Raw genomic sequence first — 14,790 nt, 5'->3', positions numbered from 1 at the left:
TGGCAGTATCAGTTCAACTAGAAGACAATGTAGTAAGTAGCTCAGTGCTGTGCTGTAGAAGTAGTATTCAGAGACTGCTAGGCTGATGTATTGCTCCAACAAGTGTTCTAGTAAACTTCAGATAATGACTACATGCGGTGCGCCTGTCCTTTACTAATATCCAGGATATTACATCTGGCGACGAGGAAACCGGTGAGCTCGGTGGACGTTGTTAACAGCAAAGATAACTAGAAAATGTAATTCCATGGAAGGAATTACCATTGCATGTAAAGGTAAAAAGGTTGCTGAGTAAAACATTGTAGGCTATAAGTTAAAAAGACAACATACTGTATGACACAATAAGAATAGATTAATAACAATAACCCAATTACAGTTCCACTGAAATTACTTGGAAACCCACATTTAAAAAGAGATTAATGAAAATGCATTACAATTGTGGATAGTATTTTGGAAAATAACTCTTCATTTATTAAAATAATAGACTGAAATACAGTTGCCAACTTCAAACGATTTGCAAGCGCTGACACTTTGTTTAGTAGGCCTACTGAAGTTCACCTACAGTGAAACGACTGGTAGAATAGCTAAGCTTATATTATCTACACTTAATGCAGGTAAAAAGTACATAGGCTTGTGACGGAACGACAAAGCAAGTTAGCTCGCGCTGCACAGTGGTGCAAAACGTGCCTTCAGTGTCAAATAGTAAACAATCAAAGAGGATAAGCAAAGTCTTTTTAGTGTCTCTGGGATAAGGGGATATATACTTCTGTTAGCTTAGACCACAATGGAATACGGAATACAATCTCAAACAACGTCAATCAACAATGATGCTATGCAGCAACAGGTAGGCAAATATAACGTTAGCTAGCTTGCTAACAACAAACATGATGGCAATGATGAGAATGATAACAATGTAGTTTGTACTGTACAAACGACTGTGAGAAGAAGGCTTCCTAAATGGTACAACTGGCATGTCTATCAGGTTGGACGCTGAGTTAAGACTGGCGTGGCTAGCAGCTAGAAGCTAACGTTACATTTGATTGTCGTTAGCTAAATATGTGCTTACGTTAGGGTTTGATTGTCTAACTATTGATAACGTCACCTGGGCTACTGCAGGACGAAGACGATAACATTCCGTGGCATGTTATCAACGTTAGATTGCTTCTTCTCTAGTCACTAGTGTTTACAGCCAGAGAGGGAGCAGATGGCTAATGAAGGATTCTTTGCTACAGCTGTAGCTTAATGAGCACTACGTAACAGTCCATTTCTGCCGCCAAAGCGTCTCAACGTTAAGTCTATGGGATTTTTGAGCTCTTTTATCGTAAATATCTCAAAAAGTATAAAGTTCACAAATGTGAAAAATAATAGAACAAATCTCCGTTTCAAGACCTTTGTAGGAGTGCTTGAATGACGTCAAACGGTTCAGTGGTTTTAGAGCCTTTGATCGCTGATTTTGGTCGGAAGCAGAATAATTACGATAATAAGAAGAACAGGGATAACAGTACATTGCATTGACATGCAATGTAACAAGGAGAGTCTTGAGAGCTCGACAACGCGGACATACGGCTAATGTCGGATGACGGGGAAGCTAACGCTAACCAAGACGTCGAGATGGCTACTGCAATGGTAGGAACGCTTACTGCATTTGACAGTCAGACCCAGACTTGGGAGGAATACGTCGAAGTGTTGGGACATTTTTTTGTGGCGAATGGGATCACAGATGAGGGAAAGAAGCGGGCGATATTGTTAAGCTCTGTTGGCAGTCGGACGTACAGTTTAATGAGGAACTTATTGAGCCCACACAAGCCTGGCGAAAAGTCATATAAGGATTTGACGGATTTGCTTCAGTCACATTATAACCCGAAGCCCAGCGAAATAGTCCAAAGATTTAAATTCAATTCGAGGACTAGGGCGACAACTGAAACCGTGACTGAGTATGTGGCAGTGCTACGTGAGCTAGCTCAACATTGCAACTATGGTGATAAGTTGATGGAGATGTTACGCGACCGGCTCGTGTGTGGCGTTGCAGATGATCGCATGCAGAGGAGATTGTTGGCGGAGCCTGAGCTCACATTTGAGAAGGCCTTGAAAGTTGCACTGGCCATGGAAACGGCGAATAGAGATGTGCGTGATCTGCAACTGAAAACACTGGAGGGCACCGTGAGTAAATCAGCACCCCAACTGCTAGTGCATAATGTGGAGTCACACTATAAAGGACAAGGAAAAGCAACACCGTTCACATGTTATAGGTGTGGGGGTGAACACATGGCGAAAGACTGTCGTTTTATCCATGAAAAGTGCCATGCCTGTGGTAAAAAAGGACATGTGAAGAGGGTATGCAAATCCTCGCCACCTGCAGGCCAGCAGCTTAAGGGTGGAGGGAAGCACAAGCAGTTTGAAAAAAGTTTCAGGAATGATAAAAAGCAGTCTGCGCATCACATTAGCGAATCCCCGGAAAGTGTCACCAGTGATGAAGAGGTGTTTACGATTTACAAGCTAACAGAGCCAAAAATAACAAAAGTAGACCCCATTGTTGCACAGCTTAACATCAATAAGAACATTGTTGAATTTGAGGTGGATACTGGCTGTAGTGTGACGATTTTATCAAAGACAGAATATGCTAAGTTACGAACAGCAGGGGGCACACAACAGTTGCAGGACTGCTCAATGACTTTGAAAACCTATACGGGTGAAAAAGTACCAACACTGGGAGCGGCAGATGTTACTGTAAGGTACAAGGGCCAAGTCAAACAGCTGCCAGTAGTGGTCGTAGCAGGCCCAGGACCAAACCTGTTAGGCAGGGCATGGATAAAGGCGCTGGGAATGAACTGTGTTCTTATAAACAAGATGGAGCAGCAAGAGCTGACATTGCAATGTGTGCTTCAGCAGAAGGAAGAGGTTTTCAAGGAGGAACTGGGAACCTGGAGAGGTCCGCCAGCGAAAATCTACGTCAAAGAGGGCGTGGCTCCAAAGTTCTATAAACCCAGGCCAGTACCCTATGCTATGAGGAAGAGGGTGGAGATAGAGTTAGAGAGACTCTCAAACCAGGGAATTATCGAGCCAGTGAAATTCTCAGAGTGGGCAGCACCCATCGTGCCAGTGTTAAAACCTGATAATTCGGTGCGCATTTGTGGAGACTACAAGCTCACTGTCAACCAGGTGTCGAAACTTGAGCAGTATCCAATACCAAAATTGGAGGACTTGTTTGAGAAGTTGTCAGGTGGCGAAAAGTTCAGTAAACTGGACCTGAGCCATGCGTATCAGCAGGTGATACTTGATGAGGCATCCAAGCCATATGTCACTATTAATACGCATAAAGGTCTGTTTCAGGTGAATCGTCTTCCATTTGGGGTCTCCTCCAGTCCAGCCATTTTTCAACGAATGATGGAGAGTCTGGTGGCTGGTATCCCGAACGTGGCTGTGTATTTGGACGATATTCTGCTGACTGGCCAGAGTGACCAAGACCACTTGGCAACGCTGAATGAGGTGTTAACACGGCTGCAGGAAGCTGGTCTTCGTCTAAAGCGCAGCAAATGTGCGTTCATGGAACAGGAAGCCGAGTTCCTTGGACACAAGGTGGATGCCAATGGACTTCATCCTTTGCCACACAAGGTCAGGGCAATACAAGATGCACCAGCACCGTCTAATGTCACAGAACTTCGAGCGTACCTAGGACTGCTCAACTACTACAACAGGTTCCTGCCAAACCTGTCGACATTGTTATCGCCTTTGCATGAACTGTTAAGGAAGGAAACCGCATGGAAATGGGAGGCAGGACAAGAGAGAGCTTTTGAGGAGTCCAAGCGACTCATGCAGTCGTCTGATGTGTTAGTGCATTATGACAGCCAAAAAGACCTGATCCTGTCTTGCGATGCATCTCCTTATGGAGTGGGTGTGGTGTTGTCGCATCGCATGCCAAATGGACAAGAGAGACCGATTAGCTTTATGTCTAGGACACTAACATCGGCTGAATCAAACTACTCACAACTGGACAAAGAAGGTCTGGCGGTGATATTTGGCATTCAGCGGTTCCATAAATATTTATATGGAAGAAAGTTCGTAATTTGCACTGACCACAAACCTTTACTGTCTCTTTTCAATGAGATGAAGGCAGTACCTCAAATGGCCTCCCCTCGTATACAGCGGTGGGCAGTAACTCTGAGAGCGTATGAGTACGAGATTGTTTACAAGCCAGGAAAACACCACAGCAATGCAGATGCGTTGAGTCGACTCCCTCTGCCTCAACAGTCTGTAAAGAGAGAGCAAGAGGACCGAGTACTGATGATGGAGAATGTGACCCTCGTCTCGGCAGCAGAAATGAGTAGATGGACAAGCAGAGACCCTGTGTTGTCCAGGGTGACACAGTTCATCCACCATGGTTGGCCGCCACAAGACCGAGACCCAGCTTTCCAACCATATGCTGTTAGGCAAACCGAGTTAAGTGTGCAAGATGGATGTGTCCTGTGGGGCTCACGTGTAGTGGTGCCGCCGCCGGGAAGGAACACTTTGTTACAGCAACTGCATCATGGTCACATCGGCATCACTAGAATGAAAGCTTTAGCGCGAAGCTACTTCTGGTGGCCAAAGTTGGATGCCGACATTGAAGCTGTTGTTAAAAGATGTGTCGCATGCCAAGAACACCGTAACTCACCAGCTCCCGCACCACTCCATCCTTGGGAGTGGCCAAGCAAACCATGGCAAAGGTTACACATTGACTATGCAGGACCTTTTATGGGACACATGTTTTTGATTGTGATGGACGCTCATTCCAAATGGATGGATGTTTATCCTGTAACGACCTCAACCTCAGCCAGCACGATTGAATGTCTAAGAAAGAGTTTTAGTAATCAAGGACTACCAGAGACAGTTGTGTCCGATAATGGCTCATGTTTTGTGAGTGCGGAGTTCAGAGAATTCATGCAGAAAAATGGAATCGAACACATCACTTCAGCTCCTTATCATGCTTCCTCCAATGGTTGTGCTGAGCGCGCAGTCCAGACATTCAAGTCAATGATGAAGAAGGCAGGTGAGGGAAGCCTGACCACTAAAGTGTCAAGAGTGCTGTTTAGCTACCGCATCACACCACAGTCCACCACTGGGCTGTCACCGGCGGAGATGTTGCAAGGGAGAAAATTAAGATCAACATTAGACCTTATCCATCCGGACCGCAGAATGAGAGTGGAACGGAAACAGAACATTCAAAAGAAACATCATGACAAGCAAGTGGCAGGGAGACAATTCCAGGAGGGAGATGCAGTGATCACAAGGAATTTTAGTCATGGACCTAAGTGGATTCCCGGGTTCATTACCAAGATAACCGGTAGAGATGCACCGATTGCAATTTTTTGGCCGATTCCGATTGCCGATTTTTCATCAAGTTTGACCGGCCGATACCGATTTTAGCCGATTCCGATTTAATTTCATCTAACCACTTTACAGCACAAACAAAGAGTTATTTTCTAGCCTATATTTTCTTTAATACAACATGTTAGAAATGTAATCAACTTATCAATGGCTGGTAGAAAAATGTGAATAGACAGATTCTTCTTCAAGTCTTCTTCAGCTGCAGTAATCCCAGTGTGGGACATTCATTTCACACATGTAGAAATGCACTAGGAACACTTTCTTTCTTCTCACATCCATATGCAATATCCAACTGTAAATATCTTCAGAATAGCCTACTGATAACTGAAGTTAGTGCTACATAGGCTGAGATGTTGGAAAATGACAACAAAAAAAACTAATTTTGAGAAGCCTTGAAACACAGCAAATGACATACATTCTCAGTCCACACTCTTCTTTGAACTTTCGCGATTGCTTGCGGATACTAAGGAAGTGTCCATATTTGGATGGCATAACGTCATGCAGGAGATCGAAACACAGCTTTCCAACGACACCACGCATGATATGTTTTGTATCACGGTCGCGGTAGGCTAGTTTATGACACGTTAGAATGCTAACTTTTGGCGAATTTAGAAGAAATAGCCTATACAGGCGTGATCAGACAAAAGGTAATGAAATAAACCTCTAAATGTGTAAATCGGACTTAGTTGTTGTAGTAGTGTGAAAGAATACATGATAAGTTGGCAAACCGAAGCAAAACTATGTTTATTCCTGCCGTGTCTCGCCTTAAGTTGAGTAAAGGCTATGTCGCTGCTTGATAGCGCTTGTGGTTCAGCTGTGGGCACGCAATTAGCGGCAAGGACGGGCTTTGATGAGCGCTGTAACCTGAAGTGACAGCTTAGTATAGTAAATTCCACGCAATATGGCAAAGCACAGCGTTCGCTGCATAGAAAAACTCAGTATTAGCGCTTTATCCAGCCCTGACTGTTGGCCTAGCTTCATCAAACTTTGCAAACTCAGCTGTGTGAGTGTGATGTTGTTACAAGTACGTGCGAGTGCATTTGACCGGAATAAAATCGGCATGTCTCAGACTGACCGGCCGGTCGCCGGTCGTGGCCGATCAGGTGAAAATCGGCCGATTCCAATCGGCGGCCGGTCGATCGGTGCATCTCTAATAACCGGTCCTGTCTCCTACAAGGTCATGCTTGGTGATGGCAGCATTGTGCGCAGGCACGTCGACCAGATTTTGGCCTGGGCGGAGGACAAGGACTGGGAACCAAAGATCATGGACACCCCGGGGCCGGCTGAATCTCCAGCAGCAGCTATGGCGGCTTCAAAGAGTTCCATTCCTGAGGGAAACTGTGGTGTTCCAGAAGCAAGCACTCAAGATGTGGCTGAACCGACTTCAGAAAATGCCGAACCATCAGTTAGGGACATTCAACCTCCAGGTGCTCCACTGCAGTCACGATGTTCGACTGCACCTGCTCGTCGGCCGGTGAGACCGATGTCGAAGCCAATTTATTTGAAAGACTACGAGTGTTAATGATATTGTTAAAAAAAAAAAAAAAGTGGGCTGTGTACTTGGTGTGACAGTACTTAGTCATGGTTAAATGAAAACATGTTTAAACATTATGTACTTTATTTCAAGGTCACAGTTAAATGGGAGTGGCTGTTGCATGTTTCATGGATTTTATGCAGGGAGTTGTATGTTGTTCCCAAGACGTATATTCTGTTGAAATGTTTGTTAACGGAAGTAAGCAACTGCTTAAGGGGGGAGGAATGTAGTAGATGGGAGAATGTTAACTCTGTCATGTTAGAATTGTCCACTAGGTGGCAGTATCAGTTCAACTAGAAGACAATGTAGTAAGTAGCTCAGTGCTGTGCTGTAGAAGTAGTATTCAGAGACTGCTAGGCTGATGTATTGCTCCAACAAGTGTTCTAGTAAACTTCAGATAATGACTACATGCGGTGCGCCTGTCCTTTACTAATATCCAGGATATTACACTTTGAAATGCTGGAACAGGAGCATAGCTTCTGAACTAGCCTACCGGTACTGTTTTAAAGGCCCGCTTTGTAACACTAGTAATTTCTTTGCCTATTTCTCACATTTGTTACCGCATTTTTCTCAATGGATCTCCCCCTACAGCTTTGGGGTGCATATTTCAGAACCGTCTCTTGGTCTCTTATTTTCGCTAGCTCTACCATGATGAACTTAAAAAAAATTAACCCATTTCATAGCTAGCCGGCATAGCTAACTGATGTTTGAAGTTGACGTGTGTATGTCCAGAGAATTTTAAGCATTTTGCGTTTCTCTCTCGTTCTCGCTCGATTCTCTCTTCTCACGGGACTTCCGGACACAGACACTGCCAGGATGCTAGTGCAGATCTTGCCAGGCTGGTTTTCTGCTAGGAAACAGTAGAGGGAGCAGGGGAAACTGTAGAGGGAGCAGGGAAAATAAGTTGAAAATGTTGCATAGTTCCCCTTTAATATGAAACATTTGGTTGGGTTTGCAGTAGCCTGATTTCCAGACTCATTTCTTTGCTTCACTTTGTGAAGAGAGTCTGGCTTCTCACAATTAGGAAATGTTTACAACCCTCGCATCGTAACACACATACGTTAACTTATAATAACCAAATAATTGGTACAGTTTCACCAATCAAATTGATCAGGGATTGCTAACATTACTTTCTACTTTGCCTAACCTTTACAAACTCAATAAACCACATCGGCAGTCAGGAAACAAGGTATTTACCTGTGTTGTACATACATTTTCATATTATTCCGACTGCAATTTTATACTTATGTTGCTACTACTGTTTACCACAGCCACTTTCAATTTCTAAATGAACTTCATCCCCGGTTGTCGCTGATTGGCAAAGCAGTGGCTGTGGGTAATGTTAATATACTGTCAGATAAAATGAATGGTGATAGGCCTTAGACCTACTAGACGGGCGGGTCTAGGCTAGGTATGAAGGCAGTGGCCGATGACAATGAAACTGAATAACTCAACACCCTCTAATTTGTTGATTCACTGCTCGCTCCAACCTCTTTGAGAACTACTACTTCAGTACCCAAGTGCTGCATTGTTAGTGCCCACTATAGCAGAGACACTTATATATGAGGAGACACTGCACTGGAAAAATCGCCCATTGAAATGCATGGGGTAACTTCCTAACGCAAAGATGGTGGGTATTTACACCGGTTTGCACATGTCCGGCCTCTTCCTGTGCCGTTGCTCCAATCATTATGCCAATCCTTGGTGGTCACGCTTTTTGAAAACTGCGTTGTGAAGAAATGCGCATGCGCAGTCCAAGATTACCAGTAAGAAAAAGGCTTTTTAAACGTTAATTTGATACAAAACCACCAAACCTTTTCAGCAATTTTAGTCCAGGTCTTGTTACGGTTAAAGTCGCTGCCCGACCCCATGGCCAATATGGCTGCCGAGTGACGTGACTTGCCTTAAAAGGACTTTGACTATAGTGTCCAGAGGGTGTGCCAAGCTGCCATGGAGACACCCGGCCCAACTCTTCACTGAGGATTAACTACTGCTAGCTACTGACCTGCTGGGAATGATGTGGCATGTAAACTGGGAGACGTGGTCTTCCTGTTCAAGTGTCGCCTTGTATCTACAAGATTCCTGGATAGCAGAAGTTCAACTTTCTAGCAAGTATGGGCCAATAACCTACCCTGGAATTGTTGAATTGTGTCCACAAGATACTCTGGCCATGAGCAGTGCACGTTACGTTTACTCCAACCATCTGGGGTGACCAAAAAAGGTGTGGGCGAGCTGAACTGATGCCGACAGCGCTAGATACAACTTTCGTTTTTGGTCCTAGTGTTATCCAATTGCATCAAAGTCCAGAATCAGTCAGAGTAAACATTGCTCGTAGTGTTATCCAATTGCGTGCAGTGAGATTTTCAAATGCATACTTGGTGCCGCCCCTCGATCATTTTCATTATTCGTGGCCAGACCCTTAATCTGAAAGATTCCAGGGTCTGGTTTACTACCAGGCTACCAATAACCCATCTCTTCAGTTCAAGCACAATACACCCTGATTAAAATACCAACGATTCAGGCCTGCTTGCTGGACCATAGTTTATACTCAACTACAGAAACAGTGCTCCTAGTCTCAAGCAAACCTATCCATATGCAGTACATGGTACCTTGCCATAGATGGGACTTTTGATTTGATGGAAGAGTTCCCTCCAGTGGTTGTGGCAAGTGATGACATTCAGCACTTTCAAACCACTCAATTGAAAAGTGGGCTGCTAACTTGCGAGTGACATCTGCTGGTGAGGAGAGACATCACCATCATGAATTTGAATCCAACCGTTCCCATACTGTAGCCTGACGTTGTCATACTCAAAATTCTAGTCAAAATTTTTGTCTGATACTGCTCAAATGTGCTGTGATTCTTGAATTTCCCCTTGGGGATCAATAAAGTATCTATCTATCTATCTATCTATCTATCTATCTATCTATCTATCTATCTATCTGTGATTATGGGGCATGTTTCAACCGAACCAGGAAAAAATACCTCTTCACTCAATTGGATAGACCTTTACAACCAATGAGAGCAGCATCTTTGTTATAAACAAACTCAACCCAAGCTATCTTTGGTGACGTGGTTGATTACATTACTGGTGATCATCTGTCCATCATCGTATGAAGCCCACCCTGACAATTTGATTTGTCCAAACAGCTCTGGTTCGAGCATAGTTGCACTACAATGCCAGATCGAACTTCCCAACTTTAAATGATGTGGGCGGTGTGGCTTTCAATTAGCTATTTGTCATATCAAATCATCATAGCCTCAAATAAAAGATTCAATAGATGTTTAATTAATGGTAGGCTACTTGTCATGTAGGCTATGTAGTGGAAGTGAAAATGACATGGTGTGATTGAAAGGGATGTTATAAGACATGTGCTATTTATGTCTTTCTGTGGTGAGTGGGTTATGTGATGAGAGGGTTATTGTTATCTATTAAATGTAAAAGAGGATGTCTCCTATGCTTTAGTTGTTATGCTGCTTGAAACATCTGATGCGTGCAAAAGATTATCCCTTTGGGACAATAAAGAAATAACTTTCAAGTTCACTTGTAGTGTATCTAAAAGTTTACTACTTCTTACTACTTCTACTGACATCTTATAAATACTTAACATACTCAAATGAAAAGGTGTGCTCATCTAAGATGACACCTATAGGCTTGTCACTATTGATTTGTGTGCCAGGTTCCCAAGATTTCTAGGAACGGGGGTTAGCTTTGATTTTGGTCTAACCAAAAGTACCATTTGATTTTGGTCCAACCAAAAGTACCATCATCAAAAAATGTTGTTCATCCACTGATTACTGGAAGTTAAGTATGTGTTAGGGAGCAAAGGCCACGTGGGTCAGTTGGCTCCACTGAAATATACACCATATTGCCAAAAGTATTGGGTCGCCTGCCTTGACTCACACATGAACTTAAGTGACACTCCATTTTTAATCCAGGGTTTAATATGACGTCGGTCCACTCTTTGCAGCTATAACACTGTCATTTTTGGGATGTGATGAATTAGAGCAGAGACTGAGAGTCATGCAGTCCCCTCACCCATCATCAGTGACCTCACACTTCTAGAAGAATGGTCAAGACATCCCATAATAAACTCCTAAACCTTGCAGAAAGCCTTCCCAGAAGAGTTGGAGCTGTTATAGCTGCACAGGGTGGACCGATGTCATAATAAACCCTGGATTAAGAATGGGAAGTCACTTCAGTTCATATGGGACTCAAGGCAAGTGACCCAATACTTTTGGCAATATGGTGTATAATTGGGTATCATCTGCACAGCTGTGGAAGTTTACTTTACGTTGCCTTGTGTCTCTTAACGGAAGCATATGAAACTAGAAAAGCACTCAGAGAGCGCAAACCTCCGCCAAGCGAAACCAGTTTATAAAAATTAACAGAGAGACCCACCTCTCACGGCAGTGAATGAGGATGTTGTGATCAATGGTGCACTCCAATCTAGAAGGATAATCTTGGCGCGCCAGCAAGAACTACGTCATCTTGATGTCATGCGACAGGTCGAGTGCATCGATGAATCGCACACAAGGATTGATAGTCAGCAGGGTCGTTTATTTGCTGTGATTTGATCTAAAAAAAAAAAAACCTGATTGAAACTTTTTTAGAATATTGTTTTCATTGAGGAAGGTATTAGGCTGATTACAAACTTTTTTCACATACTTTGCTCAGGATAGGTTTGATACAGGCCTGTAGTTACTCAGGATAGTATGCTCAAGATTTGACTTCCTAAGTAAAGGTTTCACACCAGATATGAGGTATTTGTGTTGTTACGGTAATCTCATTAGCTCCACATGTTATGTTGAGACCATTTTCTCAGGTACCTGTTTAGTAGCATGGTTATTTTGTATTTGTAAAAGAATGTGATTCTGTAATAGAATATAATTTACCCCAAACTACCAGTGTTTAGTCAGACCAAGCCAGCCAGTTATACAGTGTCATGGGGACAGTAAACACTTATCTTAAATCAGTTACACATTAAAAAAAAGAGTAGTGGTGAATTAAAACACAAATATTACTTTTTTTAAGTACTTTATTTCAGTTTCAAAAAGTTGTGAACATGTTGAACCCTGACTTTTCAGAGTTGACCAATACTCTCCACCAGCAGTAGTTTTTGTACAGGACCAGAATTGCACTACATACATTTGGAAGTGTGAACAATTTCCCCCTTACTTCCTCATTTGTTTTTTAACCTATCAGCTGCTCAACTGATGTGCTCTTCTTAAGTGTGACAGTTTGGGCGATGTCCCTCGAGGTCGTTGAGGTCGTGGAGGAGGAGCTAAAGCCGTGACTGCTCGAAGATTCAATCATGCCTGAGTTGTGGAGGTCAAGGGTCGAGCCCGAGGTCTCCATCGGGTAGGAGTGGTAGTTCCTGTCTGTAAGAAGAGAAATGTCAGTCTTGAATTGAAGTGTATAAAAGCACATGTAGTGCGTGTCTCTCTGTGGTGTGTGTGTGTGTGTGTGTGTGTGTGTGTGTGTGTGTGTGTGTGTGTGTGTGTGTGTGTGTGTGTGTGTTTGTGTGTGTGTGTGTGTGTGTGTGAGAGAGAGAGAGGATTACTCACATTGGTTCTGGGTGACCTGGATGGCTTGGATGCCATGTACCAGTCTAGTATAGGGGTCACAGGAGGAGAGAAATCATTATTCAAAACTGAAAAATTATTACAATTTCCTTCTTCTTTTAGTTCTGCGTTATTTTAATCTTTGAATACGGAATGTTTTCTCACTGCTCTATTTGTTTAATTTCCTGTATGCCACCGAAGGACGTTTTCATGTTTGTGATTAAAACATACCAGTATTCATGTTATGGAGCTACAAATAAGTAAGGGATAACGGCCGACGAGGTGACCGGTTCAATGGAAATAATGGCTAGGTGGAGGTCTAGAACTCCGGCGACGTGCGAAGCACGGAGACGGAGTTACCTCCGCCGTGCCATTATTTCCATCGAACCGGTCGACCTCGAAGGCCGTTATCCCGCTTATCTCCCGTTTGTATTCATAACCTGTATATTTAGAACATAGTTTTATTCCACCGTTGCGTCCGTTAACATCGCTAAAACTGTCTTGACTGTGGGACTACTTTCCGCCACATATCAACTTTCTACTTGCAGGACAAAACTGCCGTTACTAGTTCTAAATGGATGGTTGCTATGGCCAAAAGCCAGTCGTTAGTTCTAAATGGCTGGTTGCTACGGCCAAAAGCCAGTCGTTAGTTCTATCTCTCCTGTTGTCAAGCGGGCATATCCCAGGATTCTGATTAACTTTAACTTTGAAAGATCGCTACTTTTATAGCCTACATGGCATCCAACTAGCTACAATCCACCTCCGTCATATGCTACAATGTTACTACGGTTCTGCACGTCTGTATTTCAGCTTGGATGCAACGTGACAGTTCATTTAAACTTTGCAACGAGTTTGGCGAATTAATATTCAAGTGTGATACGGGAACTACTTCAAAGGTAGCAGGTTATACGAAGTTAATGGCCACCCCATCAGCCAATCAGAGAAGAGAATTCCATTGTTGAGGGAGATAATATTGAATATTGCATATCAGGTTTATTGTACTAGGTACTGTGTAGGTTTTTTTTCTCCATATGAAATGTCTGTAAAATTATGATGATGACTGTTATTGTTATTAGCAGTAGGCTAGCAGTAGTAGTAGCAGTGGTGTTTGTAGAGGCAGTAATAAACACAGCGGTAGTACTGTTATTGTTATTAGCAGTAGCAGTAGCAGTGGTGTTTGTAGAGGCAGTAATAAACACAGCGGTAGTACTGTTATTGTTATTAGCAGTAGCAGTAGCAGTGGTGTTTGTAGAGGCAGTAATAAACACAGTGGTTGTATTAGCAGTAGCTGTAGTAGTAGCAGTGGTGTTTGTAGAGGCAGTAAAATCACAGTGGTACAGTATTGTTATTAGCAGTAGTAGTAGCAGTGGTGTTTGTAGAGGTAGTAATAAACACAGCAGTAGTAGTACAGTATTGTCATTAGCAGTAGTAGTTGCAGTGGTCTTTAAATACTATAGTACAGTAGGCTATTGTTATTAGCAGTAGCAGTAGGCCTAGTAGTAGCAGTGGTGTTTGTAGAGGTAAAAACACACTGGTAGTACAGTATTGTTATTAGCAGTAGTAGTAGCAGTGGTGTTTGTAGAGGCAGTAATAAACATAGTGGTAGTACAGTATTGTTATTAGCAGTAGCAGCAGTAGTAGCAGTGGTGTTTAAATACTATAGTACAGTATTGTTATTAGCAGTAGCAGTAGTAGTAGCAGTGGTGTTTGTAGAGGCAGTAATAAGCATAGCGGTAGCACAGTATTGTTATTAGCAGTAGCAGTGGTGTTTGTAGAGGCAGTAATAAACATAGCAGTTAGTACAGTATTGTTATTAGCAGTAGCAGTAGTAGTAGCAGTGGTGTTTGTAGAGGCAGTAATAAGCACAGCGGTTGTACAGCATCCTGCCAGCCTCACCTGCTCTCCTCTCCTTCCAGCAGCTTCCTGTAGGTGGCGATCTCAATGTCCAGCGCCAGCTTGATGTTCATGAGGGACTGGTACTCGCGCACCTGCCGTGCCATGTCCTGCTTGGCGCGCTGGAGGGCAGCCTCGACATCCTTGATGCGGGTGCGGGCGTCTCTCACAGCCGTGTCCCCACGCTCCTCAGCCTCCACGATCTGTGTCTCCATTTGTGTACGCTAGACAAAGGAGGGTCAAAGGTGAAGGTAGCTGCCGATACCAACTCCTACAAACATCCTGGTGTGCGTTCACCCACTTTGTTAGGGGCCAGGGTTAAACCACAGGCTTATATGTCCACCAAGAGGCAAGGAGAGAGATGAATGTACAGTACGTGTGCAGATGTGAATGCATGGTCATTGGCTGTACCTGTGTTTTGACGGTGACGACTTCTGAC

The 14,790-nt window shown here is 43.4% G+C and overlaps 2 protein-coding genes across 2 annotated transcripts in view; one reads left to right on the top strand and one right to left on the bottom strand.

Annotated features, from left to right (window-relative positions):
* Window positions 1-1,608: 1,608 nt before the first annotated feature.
* On the top strand, window positions 1,609-5,400 carry LOC134092114 (uncharacterized protein K02A2.6-like). Its single transcript, XM_062544912.1, has one exon. It carries the CDS (start codon window positions 1,609-1,611, stop codon window positions 5,398-5,400), a length of 3,792 nt encoding a protein of 1,263 aa, XP_062400896.1.
* A 6,617-nt stretch (window positions 5,401-12,017) lies between these two features.
* Window positions 12,018-14,790, bottom strand: part of LOC134092060 (keratin, type II cytoskeletal 8-like) — a 5,954-nt gene continuing 3,181 nt past the window's right edge. The window contains exons 6-9 of the mRNA XM_062544862.1: window positions 14,763-14,790; window positions 14,355-14,575; window positions 12,462-12,505; window positions 12,018-12,275 (exon numbers count right to left, since the gene is read on the bottom strand). The exon at window positions 14,763-14,790 is cut by the window's right edge and continues 98 nt beyond it. Coding sequence (XP_062400846.1) covers window positions 12,088-12,275; window positions 12,462-12,505; window positions 14,355-14,575; window positions 14,763-14,790 — 481 coding nt within the window. The 3' untranslated portion in view covers window positions 12,018-12,087. The remainder of the gene's footprint in view (window positions 12,276-12,461; window positions 12,506-14,354; window positions 14,576-14,762) is intronic.

The sequence above is a fragment of the Sardina pilchardus genome, chromosome 9, assembly GCF_963854185.1.
Source record: "Sardina pilchardus chromosome 9, fSarPil1.1, whole genome shotgun sequence".
In the NCBI taxonomy this organism is placed as follows: Eukaryota; Metazoa; Chordata; class Actinopteri; order Clupeiformes; family Clupeidae; genus Sardina; species Sardina pilchardus.
Note: the sequence above shows the minus strand (reverse complement) of the source record. Positions and strands in the feature narration are given on the sequence as shown.